The 16,758-nt window shown below is 45.0% G+C and overlaps 1 protein-coding gene across 2 annotated transcripts in view; it reads left to right on the forward strand.

Annotated features, from left to right (window-relative positions):
* The window catches only part of TFAP2B (transcription factor AP-2 beta), a 27,958-nt gene that overhangs the window by 9,752 nt on the left and 1,448 nt on the right, over window positions 1-16,758 (forward strand). Inside the window, exons 3-7 of one of the 2 annotated variants that reach the window (XM_026063958.1) lie at window positions 668-728; window positions 8,808-9,027; window positions 11,631-11,749; window positions 14,228-14,369; window positions 16,508-16,758. The exon at window positions 16,508-16,758 is cut by the window's right edge and continues 3 nt beyond it. In XM_026063958.1, the coding sequence (XP_025919743.1) occupies window positions 668-728; window positions 8,808-9,027; window positions 11,631-11,749; window positions 14,228-14,369; window positions 16,508-16,758 (793 nt within the window). Of the gene's footprint in view, window positions 1-667; window positions 731-8,803; window positions 9,028-11,630; window positions 11,750-14,227; window positions 14,370-16,507 lie in introns of both variants that reach the window. The other variant, XM_026063957.1, reaches the window with a different exon arrangement.

Raw genomic sequence — 16,758 nt, forward strand, 5'->3', positions numbered from 1 at the left:
CTCCCGCCCCCGCACACTGCCGCCCCCGCAAACTCAGGACCTGTGAGCAACCCTGGGAGCTGTAAATCTCTTTCTGCTCGTACCCTATACGATGTGGGCGTTGCGCTGCACTCCGAAGTGCTCAGGCTTTAATTAAAAGTCCATAATGTAAACTATTATATATAAAAAGTAAATGGCCCTTGAATTATTAAGATGTGGCGGGGTTAAGCAAACAAACAAAACACAACAAAAAAAAAAGGGGGGGGGAGGGTGGGTGGGAAAAGGGGAGGGAGAATTTAAGTTGTCCTTAATCGTGTTCATTTATGCCATGCAATAGATCTTACAGATGTTGCCAAATTACTAGGTTTTCAAAGAAAGAAATATAAAGCTTTATCGAATGCAAAAAAAGTCTATGCAACATCTACGTTTTATAAGATAACAAAACCAGTATTGCACCCCATATGCTTCACACCTCCTTCTTTATTAGAAAACTATATAATTTGTAAGAATTTCATTTCCTTGTCGATTTGGTGGGAATAATAATAATAATAGCAATAATAAACCCCTCCTCCCCTAGTGAATTAATATAAATGGAAATAACAGAAACGCCAGTTTGGAATGACATGATTTATGTACGCGATTCTTTAATATCCAGTCAATTTGAATAGTGATGTTTTTATATCCACAGTCAGTTGAAGATGCCAATAACAGCGGTATGAACTTATTGGACCAGTCTGTCATTAAAAAAGGTATGGATTATTCCAACAAGCTAGACAAACTTTTACTGTGTAGCAATATCTTCATGATATATATATTTTTTTACTTTGGGGCAATTAATTTATCCGAGAAGCAGGCATACACGGCAGCAAGATGAATAGCTGTTTGGGGTCGGTAGATAGAGTGAAGGGAAAAGGAAAGACATGGGAAAGGAGAAGCGGGTTCCCCCCCCCCCCCGTCCTGCACTCGGATTAATCACACCTAATTGCAAATATTTCTTTGCGCTGTTGCCCATAGCAGTTCGAGTAGGAAAACACGCTCCCCCCGATGTGAATTTGCCACCTTGCTCGCAAATATCCCCCCCCCCCCATGCCCAAACGCGGTTTCCACGGGCCTTTGGGGTTTTCATGCATTTCCCAGGCGATTCAGGCGTGCGGGGGGGGGAGAGAAATGCACGCCGGTGGAAAAGCAGCCTCGGCTCCTTCCCCCCCCCCTTCTTCCAAGAATCCCCCCCCCTTTCCACATGCCCTCCCCCTTTTTTAAAAAAAAAAATCTTTCTACATACGCGTGCATGATTTAGTGCAACTGCAGCCTCACCCCATACTGTTAAAGGGAATGTGATATTAACAAATGTTTGCAGTCTCTTGTACAGCTGTAAGCAAAATAATTAACTAATTAAACTAATTAAATGTAATTACAATAACTCATTTTGGGCGTATTGCAGCTGCTTAATTTTTTTTTACATTTCTCTGACAGTCACTCGAAGATGCTTGGCGATTAGTGTTGTGTTATGCTGATAGACATTAAACAGATCACACGCTGCAAATGTAGGGAAAGCTATCTTTAATTATCTAAGGAGTTTCTATTTCTAGATTCAATTTTAAGTACCAGAGATGAGAGTTAGAAATGCTGTCCCTTATGTTTACTATCAGCAGCACTTATCGCCAGGACCTTGTTATTTGTCAAATGCGGAACTATTAAGCTACAGATAGTTGAATAGAGATGATCTTCTAGAAGGCAAAGAAAAATAATAGGGAGGGTGTTTATTTAAAATGTACTGAAGGCACCATGAGGTCCTTCCGTTTATTTATTGTTTTTATTTAAATCCTCGGGTACGGTCGCACACACGCATATACACACAGTGAAGTTCTAGTCGTTTGAGGAAGGACAGATGAAAACTTGCAGATCATTTGACAGCATCATTTATGACCACCGGTTGAAAAGACCAAGGATTTTTCGAGAGAGGAAAAAAAAAAAAAACCTTTAAAAAAGTTGTCTTAATGCAATCAGTTTGTGTTGTAATTAGTTTTTAATGGAATGAGTTCAGTCTGCATGTGATCGGTAGGTTTCGTGCTTATGGTCTGTAACACGGCGGCTTCTGGTTGTATTTTTTCCCTTTTTTCCTCTCCCTTCCAGTCCCTTCTCCGCCCCCCCCTCCTCTTCCCCCCCCCCCCGCCCGCTTGATAGCTCATACACGACGTTTCCTCTTGGGTGTATTTGATTAATTGGTGGTTGATTTGTGGTCGAGAGACTTCTTTTTAACGTTGGTCCGTGTTGGCATTTTCGTTTTGCAATTTGTTATTCGCAGGACGCTCTGCTGTATTGTGTGCGATCACCCAGTCAAAAACAGCCTTTTTTCCCCTCTCTGTCCCTGCCTGTGTCTCTCCCTCCTTCAAATGACGAGGAGAGCAGAGACATCTAATGTGTACGCTGACTGGTACGGTTAGGTAGGGAGTATCACGCGGTTAAATTTGTCAAATTAAGATTTGAATTATAATGATTATGGGGAAGCTATTGGGTATAGATCGAGAGGCGCTTGCTGGGCCTGGGCGTTGGAATCGCTACAGTTACAGCAGCTGCCACACGCAGAGACCCAGACACACATATAGGTGGGATCACATGTGGGGACCTGCAGCTAGCGGAAGAGATACTCTGAGTTCTAACCCTGATGAACAGGATACCTATGCACTTTGGAAATAACTAAAAAGCTACTGGCGTTCGCTTGTAGCTGTTTTAAAGTCCCTGGAGCAGTATTTGCTTCCTTAGAGGTAATGCTAAGCTCTAAGGAACTTTTCAGCAGAAAAGCATGTTGTGAGCTCGGTTTCTTTTCGAGTAGCGAGTTTCTTGGGTGCAAAGGAAGAGAAACGTGCAATAAGCAGCAGGGCACATTTGTGGCAGACAATATTTAATCCGAACGAGAGAAGGAGCAACCCAGAAAGGGTTCAGCAGGACTTTCTCTTTGTTTTCTACACTTTGCAGCTGCAAGGATGTACTCTGAAGTAACGATAAGTTATTTAAACTCTGTAAGTCACTGTTGCAGGCAGATGACACAGATAAATAGACAGTCAGATAGCTATTGATTGATTTTTGTGCAGTGCAATACTCTTCGTGATAAATATTTTGTAGGTTGAAGGGGGCCTATTTCACCAAAACCTAGTTTAGTGTTTCAAATGCTGTAATAAAAATGTAGTGGAAAAAAAAATATATGATACAGACCTAAAGCATAAACTTAATTATGTCTTCCAGCCTATAAGTGTTTACTTCTTTATGGTCTTTCTGAGGCCTGCAGAGGGAATCATCCATCTATCTATCCATCTATGTAGAGATGCAAAAGGACTGCCAAAAATATTAAGGAGATTATATAGGGACTCATATATAGCTATCAATTTATCTTGCGCATCGATCCCACACAATAGATTATAGATACGCGGTCTCTTGTTATGTTTGCTATCTGAGCTTACTTGACATTTCTGAAGTAATTTAGTTAAGAGGAAATGAGTTGTTCCCAGTAGAGAGAGCAAACGAGTGGAGTGAAGGTAGCCAGCGTGATAAATGGCTCTTTCATTTGGAGATCTCCAGAGCTCGTTTAAGGCTAATTTTCTGTATTAGCCCCCTTTGAGCTATTAATGCAATAGGCAGGGACCGTGGCCCCTCGTCTCTTAGCTGCCCCATTAGAGCTAGCATTAAGCTACCAAGCCTGAACTCTACTGTGGTGGCGGTGGTGGCGGTGAAATAATGAAAGGTGCTTTTTAAACCCTCCTAATCTAAACTGGCAGAGGGTGGTTAATACGATTTGAAGGGGGCTGGTCAATGAACAATCAATAAACTAATAATGAGAAGGATGCGGTACATTAGCAGTCTAAAAATCCAACGAGACATTAAAAAATCATCGTTAACTCCTAGCCCCATTAAGATTTGGGTGGCTGAAGTGGGAGGGAGGGAGCCAGATAAATCATCGAGATGATAATAATCATCAAGAGCATTAATACCAGATTTAACTCGGCTTTAAGAGCTTACCGGCTACATGTTTTGAGGCCTTTCCTCGATTTCTGCTGAAACGAAGGGAAGGTTTTCCGCACGTCAGGAATAAAAGATCGGGTCCCCTTGTCAACTGCTCGTCTGAAATTTGTTTGGCGCGGGCGATGGCGAAATAAGTTGTCGTCTTTCAAAATCCTGCGTGGCCCGAGTCCAAAGTTAATTTTTTGTGACTCTGGGGCACAGTCAGTGACCTTAAAATTATCCTGATGTATTTATTTACTTTCAGCTCTCTCTGTAGCTTGTCGGTGCGCTCACGTCTGAGTTAGCACGAAAGACCGTTTTAACCCTAATAACTTAAATCATTGTCTCCTTGCTTACACACGCGCTATTACTAGCATTATTTTAAAGAAGCATGTGAAAAGAGGTGTCCTAGCATTTTCTTTTAAAAGTGACTCTTAATCGTATAGCATGAGATTGCTCCCCACCCCCTTCCTGAAGTATCCAGCAGTAAATGATTAACTGAAAACCACCCTGGCCACAGGCTTTCAGGTGACAGACCTGGGAATCAAACGGTGCTTCAGAGATTGCGCTTCGGTGTCACTGTGTCGGGTACCTTTTCCTGGAAGGCTGCCGGAACGTTGTTGTCACCTTTAATTTAATGCAAAACAGTTTCGAGGGAATACATTTCACTTGGAAATTTCCTCCTGGCTTTCGGGGCAAAGGGGCTGCGGAGGAGGAGGGGGCGGGAGGAAGAGGAGGAGGAGGAGGAGGAGACGAGCGGCAGAGGAGGGAAGGGAGCGTGAATACCCACTTTCTGTGCGCGTTCGTTAAGAAAAAAATAAGAACTGAGTCTTTTAGTGGCAAAAGGGTGACACACTGTCCCTGGACTCCTAGGTTTGTCTACAGAGCCAGACCAAATCAGCAGTAAATACAAAGCCTTGCTGTTATGATGGACAAAGAGCTTTTGGCTCGTTTCGGGCCCGATAAGTAGCTCCCAAGATGTGAACACAGCAAGCTGATAACTAATTAGTAATAAGTTTCTTCATGGCATTTTAGAAAGAGAAACATTTCTTTTGACTGGTGGATTGATTGATTGATCGACTGATCGGCTCTCACGTTGTTCTCCAGGTTTACCGCAACGACGTCCATAGCTTAGAGAATCGTTATTCCGCTATTTTCGGGACGTAATGATTCTTTCTGCTTGTTTCGTTTTTCGTGCTCTTGACATGCCCTTTTATTTCCATTTCTTCTTGTGCGTGTGCATCGGGGCGCGTTTTCACGCGTTTGTGGTGAGCAGCCCAACAGAGAACCGCCACCACCACCAAAAAAAAAAACAACAAAAAAACCCCCCTCACAGCCTAAGACTTAATGTATGCACAGAAAATTGTAAACATGTAAAGAACTGAAAGCTTCACGCTGAGTTTCGCCATGCTCCATTTCCCCACCATTTCCTGCTGTCGTTTTAAAGCGATCTCACTCATCTAGAGATCCCGTTTGCAGGAACAGTATGCTTATAATTACTAACAAATCAAGCGGCTACTGTTGCTCTCCCGGTTTATTGATAAGCTGAAGAGAAATGGAAGGGGGAGAAACGACAAAGAGATTGAAAGTAACCGGAGGAAAGGAAAAAAAGAGAGAGGAAAAAAAAGAGAGGAACAGAGAGAGGGTGAGAGTGAGAGAGAAAGAAGAAGAAAGAGAGAAAGAGGGAGAGAAGGAGAAAGGAGGGGAAGATTTTGGAAGGGGGGATTGTGAGAGCGCTCACGTACACTCGCCGAAAGGAGTTTAGGAGTGAAAGTAAAACAGTTCCTGCTGGGGACAACAAGAACTATATAAATGGGATAAAGTTACCGTAGGGGTAGTGGGGACGCCGTGTATATACGTGTGTGCTCTTCTGTATCATTACAAGTTACGGCAATCCCTAACCACCCGGGAAAGTTGTCAGCGACTAAAAATACCCTGCGCATTACAGTTTATCAGAGTTTACGTGCACGCAGGGATCTGACACATGCAGCTGCACACACGGACGTGGGTATTTGTTCACCCACCAAAACCTCCGCGTCGCATTAGCTCTGGTACTGGCTGGTCTCTATCTGAAATGCTATAGCCATGCTAAACATATAGATATGATAAAGATAGAGTTAATTCATTCCGTGGCAAACAAAATTTTTTAAGGAAGTATTAGGTAATTTACAGAAGATACAGAGGATAGATAGAATACATCTCTCCGAAGCTATGAAATTGCAATAGTTATGCTTACACCGCCTGGCAAGACTCTCAAATGGGCTTAGAGTTATTAGACTCCAACTGCTCGGTATGTTCATGTAGTCGTTTTTGGTGAGCCACTGGTAAGAACAAAAGCTGAAGAGTGCTCAGCATCGCAGGGAAGGCAGCCAGCCTGCTTACCAAAAGCAATTTGCATGGAAAAAATATCGAACACGTGAAAAATCCATATTTCAAAGGTTAACTAATGTAATAAGTGCTCCAAAAGCGAGCGAGGTGAGATATATTTAAGCATTACACGGGGACCTCTCTCTCTCTCTCTCTCTCCTTAGTGAGTTTAGACTAAGATCAGATGTTCTTGGAATTGCTGCCTCTTGTTTAATTTCTCAGTTCACTGGACAGTGACCTGATAAACTGGGCACTAAATATAGCCCCTGTAAAGGTGTACTCGAACCAGCGAGCCTGTGTGCTTGTCCGAAGAAAAATGCCAGTCATGAAAATATCTCTGTTGTGGCAGTGTTTTAATCTAACTCTTTTTTTTCTTTTTCTTGATTTTTTTTTGCACTCGAATGACGCTGCAGAACAAAGTACATGAAATATGCGACACACACACACAAACATATAAATATATATGTTTCATGGGGGAAAGAGACAGATCCTTTTATTTTTGAATGCCAGTACTGCCTCTGATACCCCAAAGGAGTCTCTTTCTATAGCATCAATGGCAAAATACCTACTAATGGCAAGAAAAGCAGGAGCGGGCCTCTAACTCTTTTATAACTGTTTCTGTGCCGATTTCAAACCATTTGAAACCGCCTTTATGAGCTGTATAAAACGCCCAGCTAAAAATAATAGAGAAATAGGAATCCATTTCACTTTCCGATTCCCTGAAGTAAAGCCACTCAAAATAATTTGTTTATACTGGAGACTATATACGAGGCATACGAAGCAATATGTATATCTGAAATCTACTTGCCTTTTGGTTTTTCGCTGTTATAGAGCTTTTATTGTGGGGGTCTGGTCTGGCGGTAGGAAATGATCTGTAATAAAAACAGTGAAACACGGTTGTGTCTATTCCATACACTGAGGTTATAAAATTGGCAATTGCCCAGTAGTTAGCACTTGGTAATATATTAGGATACCCGATCTTATTGTTTAGCAGCTCCAGACGACTTAAATATCCCCTCAGCCCTAATGGTTTGATTCTCCAGATATGTTGCAAATAAACAGGGCTTTTATTGCTTAACTGACATGTATTATAACTACCTAAATAGCTGGCATATGTGCATAATAGAACCCTATTATTTGCCGAATTGGTTTTGCAATTGATTGAGTGAAAAGGGGAGACTGGGAAGCAGGATCTGCTCCGCGAGGGTGTGTAATCAATTAGTCTTCTCCTCTGAAATATGCCCGCTAGACTGCCACTAGACTACCACCAGCGAATCTGCATTTTAGGAGTACACTTTCTATACGGAAATGCACGTTGCAGCGATTCTAAAAGGAAGCAGCAGTAGCAGCTGTCAGCTCTTATTAACTCCTGCATAAAACATACCTTAAGTACGGTTTGTTATCAATTACTCGCAGAAATGAAACAACTGGGAAAATGCAGCGAGGCTCTCTATAAATTAAAGTGATTGGCTGATTGATTAGAGCACCTGCTGTAAATCATAACAGTTACACACAATTATGAGGGAGCTGTTTAAGTTCATTTGTAAACAAAATTCATGTCACCAGGGGATTGCTCTCATTTTTTGCTTTAGCCTTTTTTTTTTTTTTTTGCTGTTGTTTATTTCTAAGTGTGTCTGTTTGCTATTATAGGAATTAGCTCATTATAATCCCCTTGGTTGCTCTTAAAATAACCTTACTAGTTTCTCAAATAAATTAAATATTTTGTTTTATCGTGAGCAGAATAAAATGTTTTCATTTTTGCTTTGTTTTTGCTTTTGCTTCCTTTAAATATGTGTTACAGTAATTAGATCAGCTTTATTCAGGGACATGAGAGTTCCCACTACTTTATGGATAGTACAATATGATCAAGATGGTGAATGCTATGGTTATACCAGATTTTTTTTTTCCTGGCGATCATTTTTCTGAACTAAAAGGTTCATTTTGTTTCATAAACCAGACTTAATAAAACCACAAAGCAATAACAGAGCTGTCTTCTGGTTGCTGTATCCTCCAGCCTCGATATTTATTTAAGACAGAATCTCTCTTAGTGCGGTGAATTTTTTCCTAGTTCAGCAAGAGAAATAGTAGAAAAATAAGCAAAAGTAGCAAGTTTTCCTTTTTTTTTTCACCTTCATCAATGTGCCAGGCGCTGTCCATTGTACAGAAAGGCATTAGAGGGCTCTAGGCAAGCCTAGATCCGAAACACGAAGTTGGTGCTTACACGGTGTATTGTATCTCCTCATGATGAAGCGAGGCATGCGAGCACGACCCTGTTGGCCATCCCTGGTTCTTGGGGCACTTTCCTAGAGGCCTGGTGGAGCAGCACCCCCTGAGGTGGCTGGAGGTAGCAGGAGGTTGAAAATCCCCTTTCCTTTCACGGTGCGTGTCAGAGGCAGTGTGGTTAGCTGTGCTCCCTCGTGGCGTGATGGTTCATCTCTCCCCTCCTCCCCTTTTTCTCTACCCAGTTCCGGTTCCTCCAAAATCTGTTACTTCTTTGATGATGAATAAAGATGGCTTCCTGGGTGGAATTTCAGTCAATACCGGCGAGGTGTTTTGCTCCGTACCTGGCCGCTTGTCTTTGCTTAGTTCAACCTCAAAGTACAAAGTCACTGTGGGAGAAGTTCAAAGACGCCTTTCTCCTCCCGAGTGTCTCAACGCGTCGCTCCTCGGAGGAGTGCTCCGAAGGTAAGAGGCCGAGGCGAGCGGGTGTGTGGGCATCCTTGTCTCTACCATAAGTGCTTGGCCATCAGGAAAGAAGATCTCGAATATGACTTGATCTTATTACCTCAGCAGGATGTGCACGTGTGTGTAATGCCCAGCCTCGGGTAAAAAAATATCCTGTTTTGAGGCATTGAGACGAATGTCTGAAGGATAGAGACAGATGTGGCCGTGTACTTTTTTTGTTAAAGCAGCTCAGAATGGAAGACGTTTTTGATCCCTGTACATGCACACAGACACCTTCTGTCTTCTTTCCTTCTCCTCCTTCTTCTTTCTTAGCAAACGGATTATAAGATAAAATGCCACCGTGGGCGTGTGGAAGTTAGATGTTGCGTGATGGACCTGATGTATTTCAGGGACAAGACAGTATATTTCCCAGATAACTGGAATCTGTGGGGCTTCCTCTATATGGCAATAACCACGAGGCAATTAACAGGGTGCCACGTGGGACGTCACTGAAGTTGGCAGGGAATTAATAGGAGAATTGTTAAGTAGTTAAGTATCTGGTTAAAGAAAAGTCATCAACAGAGAGCTTTGAAAGTCAACAACTTTCATCTAGAGGAAGGTTGCTGGTGGAATTGTTCAAGGTTGGTCTTGAGGCCTATGATGTTTCCACATTTGTGCAAATCACCCACTAACGTGCTGGTGAACTGTGCGGAAGACCCCAAATTAATTGACGTTTATCTGAAGAAAAGGAGTAGCAAGGCATGTCCTGGCATCCTGGTTGCCATTTCTTCATGTCAAGGGAGAAGTCATGTATTTGGGTACCAGCAACAAGAATTTAAGCTCCGAGATCATTGCCTGGAAAAAAACAGGAAGACAGGCCTTTACGTTCTTGATAGTGACTGAAGGACTGTGAATTGCCAGTGTGGTTTGTCTGTGAGAAAGGTGAGATAAGGATATATCTCCAGTCAGAAAAGGGAAGAAGTCATGATGTGGTATAAGGTAACAGTTCACTAGCCAAAGGAAGGCTGAGAGGGGATAAGACTTCATTTCCTACCTGGGAGGTGTATGGCAGGCTGGAAGACCAAGGATAACACCCGGACAGGAACAAATGCATATAAATTGGCCATGAATAAATCTCAGGTGGCGTTTGAAAGCTGTTAATCTTAGAGCAGTAGAGATCTTGCCAGCTACCCTATAGCAGCCGTTGAGCCACATCTTTTCTAAGTTGTTTTTAAACGAAGCCTGGGCAAAGTCTGTTATCACAGCAGGGGATCCGGCTCCGTGTCTGGAGCCGAGGGGGGTGGGGGGGGGAAGTCCTGCTGCATGCACGGTCACTCATCCTAAAATGCAGGTGAGACGTAGGGTCTCCTTAAATAGATGCACTTCCACGTGAGTTCTGTAATCAGTGTTCAGCTGTGATCCGTGCCAGTGGAAGAAGCGGGGATTTTTACTTACAGATGCCAACCGGTCTGCTCATTCCGTGTAACTGCAAATGGAGCAGAGAAAACATCTGAGAGATACACTGTAGAAAATATAATTATCAAGGTAAAGAAACATCATTACTGAACTTCAGCGGATTTCTGGAGATGGCCCAAGTCGTAATCATTGGCTGCTGCTGACTTCAGTTCCTATCTTGAGTCTGAGTTTTAGACAAGCTTTTGGTTCAGAGCGAATGAAATATGAAAAGCTTCTCTTTTGCAATTCTGCCATTTATTACTATTTGCTTTGATACAAAATAGTGAGAAACCAGGTTGGCTTCTCTGTCACTTCTGATTTCCTTCCGCTAAGTGTGACTGTTAATTTTATTTATATATATTTATATATATATGAATGAACTATGAAGGATTTGGGGTGGACTCTGATTCCGGTGTCAAAGCTCCCACTGGTTTCACAGGTGGCAAAATTTCACCCCTGGGGCTTTACTCTCTGGGTACATATCTATAGGTGTGCAAACAATAGTTCTGTATTTCCCATCTATAGCTCACTCATCCCTCTGTTGTCCTTATCTGTAACCTCGGGCAGATCTTCAAATCTTCCTTCAGGCAATGCTTTATATAGCGCACTCGGCTTTTAGGTGTTCCTCCCAGTAGCCCAGCATTGGCTTTGCTCACACACACACACGAAACAGTTCCAATAGTTTCATAAATGTTTTTCTCCTTTTCTGTTTATCCACGGACACACACGCACATTACATTCTCCCTTAGAGCCCTTTAGATTTTTTTTTCTCGTTCTTCTTTCCATTTTGACTCTTTCCTAGAATAACTGAGGATCTAGCTCTCACCCTCTATCTTTCTGCTCATCTCTACACTCCACCCTAACGCATGTTGGTGTCGTACAATAGCAACCCAGTTGCCGCCTTCCATATCAGGCCCCTGCACAGTAATTATTGCTGTTTGGCATTATTTGATTTCCCTGGATAAAAGGAGGAGAAAAGCGGGCTCGTCCCCACTCCCACCCCTGGGAGAAATTAAACAAATCTCAGCAAACTTGAGGAGAAATCCACACGCACGAAGTGCTAACGTCGAGCGAAAAACCCTCCCAGGCTCCACTGACTGCTCAGACTAAACGTTTCTTCCAGGAACACTGCGGGGTTAATCACAATGTTAATTTCTTTGCAATTCTAGAGCCAAATCGAAAAACGGGGGGAGATCTTTGCGAGAAAGGCTAGAAAAAATCGGTTTGAATTTACCAGCCGGCAGGCGTAAGGCCGCAAATGTCACTTTACTCACCTCCCTGGTGGAAGGTAAGCAGGGGACCGCCGTCCCCGTCCTCTCCCTCTTGCCTGCTCTCCACTCGCGCCCGACACTTTGCGAACCCCCAAAAGTTTCGGGATCAGGTGGGAAATCGCTGCGGAGGTGAAATTCAGGGCGGGTTAGGATGCCTAAGGCCAACACGCGTGAGGAACCCATCCCCCCCCCCCCCAAATGAAGTCCCTGGCCTGGGAGGGGGTGGGAGGTGGAGAAGGCATTGGTTCCTCTTGGTGGCAAGCATGAGGATCTGTGTGTGTGTAGGTGTGTAGGTGTGTGTGTGTGTGCAGGACAGTCCCCGCTCCTCATTGCTATTAATTACCAGGCTGCGCCCTCCGCCTCTACTCCCTGCTCTCGCTAATTCGCTCCTCCCGAGTTTATTTATGGCAGATGCCCACTGCCGTGTGCTCACGGAGGAAAAAGGATACAGACCCCCTCGTTGTTTCGGCAGAGGAAAGAAATCGGAGCATTTTAGCAGCTGCAGGGTGCAGGTTACCTTAGGGTGACTAGACGTGAACAAAGAGACGAGCTCTTCCCGAGGAAGGGGAGCGGGAAGGACAAGCTGGAGTTTTAAATGATTTCAAGCGAACTAATGCCGTTTTGGTGTTCGGCGCGTTTCTTTGATTTATCGTTACCGTATTGAAGAGTAAAATCGAGAGCCGCTAATATGCTTAGGATATGTGCGTGCGTTTATGCTAAGAAAAGTTGGACCTTCTCCAAAAAACATAACCAGAATAGTATGGATGTAATTATGAATTACATGTATCTACATTACACAGACACACCGAGAGGCGCAGAAATAATCCGGTTATCTCTTCTGCATATAAGCATGCACAAACATCTGCGCTAGATATTAACTTTTCAGCTCTTTTTGGTTGAGTTATGCGAGTGCTAAGACCTCATGCAGAGATGAACCCAGGCCCCAAAGGGCCGGTGGGCACCGACTCTCCCGACTTGCTGTCGGCATATGGCTTGCGCCGAGTGCGCAAGGGGTCCGGGGGGTCCGGCTATGGGGTACAGATGCCACCAACCATGTCAAGTGTGCAGCATCGCCTACCTCATGCTACCCTCCTCTGATTTACCTCCAAAGCAACAGTTTACCTTAAAAGAGCTCCCTCCTCGCGGACCGAGCTGCACCCGCTCGGGCTTTAGCTCGCTTTCTGCCTCCGGTTCAGGATTTAGCATCGCTGTTACGCTTTTGCCTGTAGCCAAAATGCTGCCTCCAGCCCCGGGCGGGATGAGCGGCCTGAGCGCAGCCCAGGACGGGGCTCCGCTGCCCCGAGCGGCCGCGGAGCCGAGCCCGGTGCCCCTTCCTCCATCAACCCCTTTGGAGCTTAGTGAGAAACCTCGGAAAAGCAAGATGACGTGGTACCGCAAGTCCTGATCGTTAAAAATAGTGCGGTCCTAGAGTTATTATATATATCTGTTTTGCGTGTTGGAAATCTTTCCCCTGGTCCCTCAGGCGGTGCTTTAAAGGGTTTAGTGCTTTATTCTAGAGGGGGTGAGCTATAATCTGGCGGAATCCCCCTAGAGTCTGAGGGGTGGTTGTGTTTTTTTTTTTTTTTTCCTTCTCTTCTTTTCCTCCTTTCTTCAGCTACCGTGTCTTCTTCTTGTGGCATAAAGTACATCAGCAGGAGTTTGACGACACGGACCTCTGGAGGCTAGAAACCTGAAACCAGACAGGCAGAGGAAGCGACAATTAGAATTAGAGTTAGAATAATTATTATTTTTCACAGGAAAAAAGGTTGCCATTAGTTGGTGTCTTTTCACTGGGGAAAGAGGAGTTTCTGCTGCATGGTCAGATCGGATAGCGGACTGATAATTTCCAGCGGATGAAACGCAGTTATCTGCATCATTTTACAGATGTGGCAATAATTGCGATAATGATGCAGGCGCTCTCTGTCCTCATATGTGGGTGTATATAGAAGTATACACATAATGTCCCGCAGAGAAAGGACTTTTATATCAAAAATTACGCGCGCATCTGTAAAGTTCCGGACAATGTTCTGGTGTGTTGAAATAGGAGTGAATTCTCTGCTTTAAAGGAAGTTCAGGGGTCCTCCTGAATTTAGGGACCTAAGTAGTTCCTTCTCACTGTTTCTTTTTATTTTATTTATTTATTTATTTTTGGTCCGGTTTACTTGAAAGTGTATGTGTGTGAGTCTGTGTGTGGGTGGGTACTTTTCCCACAAGTTTGCCTGGGATCAGACTGAAGCGAAGACAAAGCTCATCAGTTGAAAAGCTGCCCCATAAAGTTACTTCTGGCGACAAATAGGGCTTGTAGAGGGAAAACATGAGACCGGAGCCTGTCCCTAAGGTGCGGGCGATGTCAGCGGGTTCCCAAACACGGCCCCAAAGAGCTGATCTGTCCTAGCGGGTGGAGATGGGCAGCAGAAAGCTGCCGCTTGGCCGATCCGACTGCCGGCAGCAGGGCGGGGATCAGAGGCTGTTAATGCCCCTCTCCTTTTGTGCAGGTGAGGCCGTTCACTTAGCTCGGGATTTTGGGTACATCTGCGAAACGGAGTTCCCAGCCAAGGCTGTTTCTGAGTACCTGAACAGGCAGCACACGGACCCCAGCGACCTCCACTCCAGGAAAAACATGCTGCTTGCTACAAAGTGAGTGCGAAGTTAAAAAATAAAAATAACAATAAAAAAATCCTCCCCCTTCCTTAAAGCCTTCCTCTGCGCTCTTTTTACAAGCAGGCGGAGTTTGCAGTCCCCAAAATTATAGCGGTCCGGGGCAGGGGAGGAAAGGGATGCTCGTCTGGTGCCCGTATCACACCATGATCCCGGATTGCCTCCGTGACCTTCTGCAATGGGGTTTCTGTGTGGTGTAGGCGACTCTCCCCTAGGTCGTTTCCAAGCCATACACCCCCGCCCCCCCCCCAAAAAAAAAATCATGCATGGAAAGGGGACCAAAAATCTATATTTTGCTTCCACTCCCATGGCTGCAGGGGGACAACACTGTCTGTCGGTCTGTCCCTCCCTGCTGCACGCACCTGCAAGGTTGCTGCCAGATTGCAATGCTTTTTCCACACAGTTTAATTAAAAAAAAAAAAAAAGTATATCGCTAATCGTCCCTAGTTCTAACAAATTTGCGGCCGCCGCTGCGAAGCGGGTGAGGAGACGGGGACGTTGAATCTGCCACCGGGTTTGGGTCCCCCCCATCCATCTCTTTCCCTTGGGACTTTCTCCGTGGCTTTTCTATATCGTTTGATTTACACCCGGCTTTGCCTCCCGGGCCGGCTCGCTGGGTGTTTTATAGCTCGCTCGGGTCTTCGGTGGTGGGTGCTGTGTGTCTCCGCACATTTCTGTCTCTCTGGGGGAAAAAAAATAAAAGAAAAAAGGGGGGAAAACCCCCCAAAAAACGAACCCAAGCAGCTCTCATTTATTTCATGCTCTGGGACGTGGCTTGCTCCGATGACAGTGTAATTTAAAGAAATATATGGAGGGTTGAAAAATCATTTGCTCAAATTTGTCCAGATGTTTTTTAGACGTGATTGGAATTTGATTGTCCTTTTCCGCAGGGTCAGAAGATATTAATGTCCCAGAACTTTAATTGCTCGCAGACCCTGCTTTGCTCTTTGAAGATGTAAAATGTTGGACTCATTACTGTTTGTTCTCCAAATTCAAAGTTTCCTCTCTTGCACTTTCTTAATGGATAATACACATAGAAGTAGACCTTTATCTTTCTCCATCCTCTGAAACCTTTAACCCACTGGGAATTTCAGCGATTTTCAGAGGATGAGAGCTGTATGCCCTTTTAAAGTTTTTTTTTTTTCTTTTTTTCTCCTTTTTTTTTTTTTTCCCCGCTCTCTTCAGTCCTTTTTTCTCTGGTCCCTGGGTAGGCATCTGTCTCAAAATGACTATTCTTTTGGGAGGACCTCCCTGCCTCCCCGGGTTTCCACTTTGCCTGGGTACCTGTTGACTTGAAGGCCTTCTGGACTAAAGCAAAGAAAAGAAAGGGAGAAAAAAACTCATTAAAAAAAAAAAAAAGGAAAGATCTGATTCTCCAAGGTGGGGGGAAAACAAACAGGAGCCGGATGTCAGCTCTGATGCTTTGATTCAGGTGCCTCCCCGCAAAATAAAATAGAAAGTCCCAGCTTTGGTCCTCATGTGAGGAAGCACGTGGCCTCAGAGTCCTGACCTTTCTTCCCAGGGATGCCTGGCCTGAGACATCTTGGAGGGGTTTTGCTCCCTCCTTATCCTACCCCATGGTCCTCCATGCATGGGGCTGCAGGTCCATGTAGGTCTCATCCAGCTGGTGCTCTCCTCTGGGAACGGCACCGATGGGACCAGCTCGGGGCCTGGCTCAGGCCTCTGGACAGATGGACAGACCACAGACTCGTGCTGCATCTCTCTGCCTTTCTGCTGCCTGGTTGTTTCTAGAGGCACCCAGCAGGCCTGGGTTTTCAGTGGTGCTTCAGAGGCATCCTGGTGGTGGAGGTTCCATCTCCAGGCCTGGTGCTCTTCTGACAACCCCGTTGCAGCAAGCTCGCTCCCTGCTGCTGAAGAGCCTGGTCCTGGGCAGAGGGCTGCTGGTCTCCTCCGACCTCCTGGTGTGGGAGCAGCGGCCGGGTCCCCCACGCCACTGGGGAAAGGAAGGCCTGGGGCTTGGGATCAGCCTTGCCATGGCTTGATCCTGCCCCTTCCTTCAATCTCCGTTGTCTCAGAGACCTCTGTCAGTGTGGCATGCGTCTAACCACCACTTTTTCTTTCTCTCTTCTCTCTTCATCTTCCTCTCTTCCATGCAGGCAACTTTGTAAAGAATTTACAGATCTCTTGGCCCAGGACAGGACGCCCATTGGAAACAGCCGGCCCACCCCTATTTTGGAACCGGGCATTCAGAGCTGCTTGACTCACTTCAGCCTCATCACTCACGGCTTTGGGGCCCCCGCTATCTGCGCCGCCCTCACGGCCCTTCAAAACTACCTAACTGAAGCTCTCAAAGGCATGGACAAGATGTTCTTGAACAACAACACTGCTAACAGGCACACATCTGGCG

Source organism: Apteryx rowi, unplaced genomic scaffold, assembly GCF_003343035.1.
Source record: "Apteryx rowi isolate R43461 unplaced genomic scaffold, aptRow1 scaffold_205, whole genome shotgun sequence".
Classification (NCBI taxonomy): Eukaryota; Metazoa; Chordata; class Aves; order Apterygiformes; family Apterygidae; genus Apteryx; species Apteryx rowi.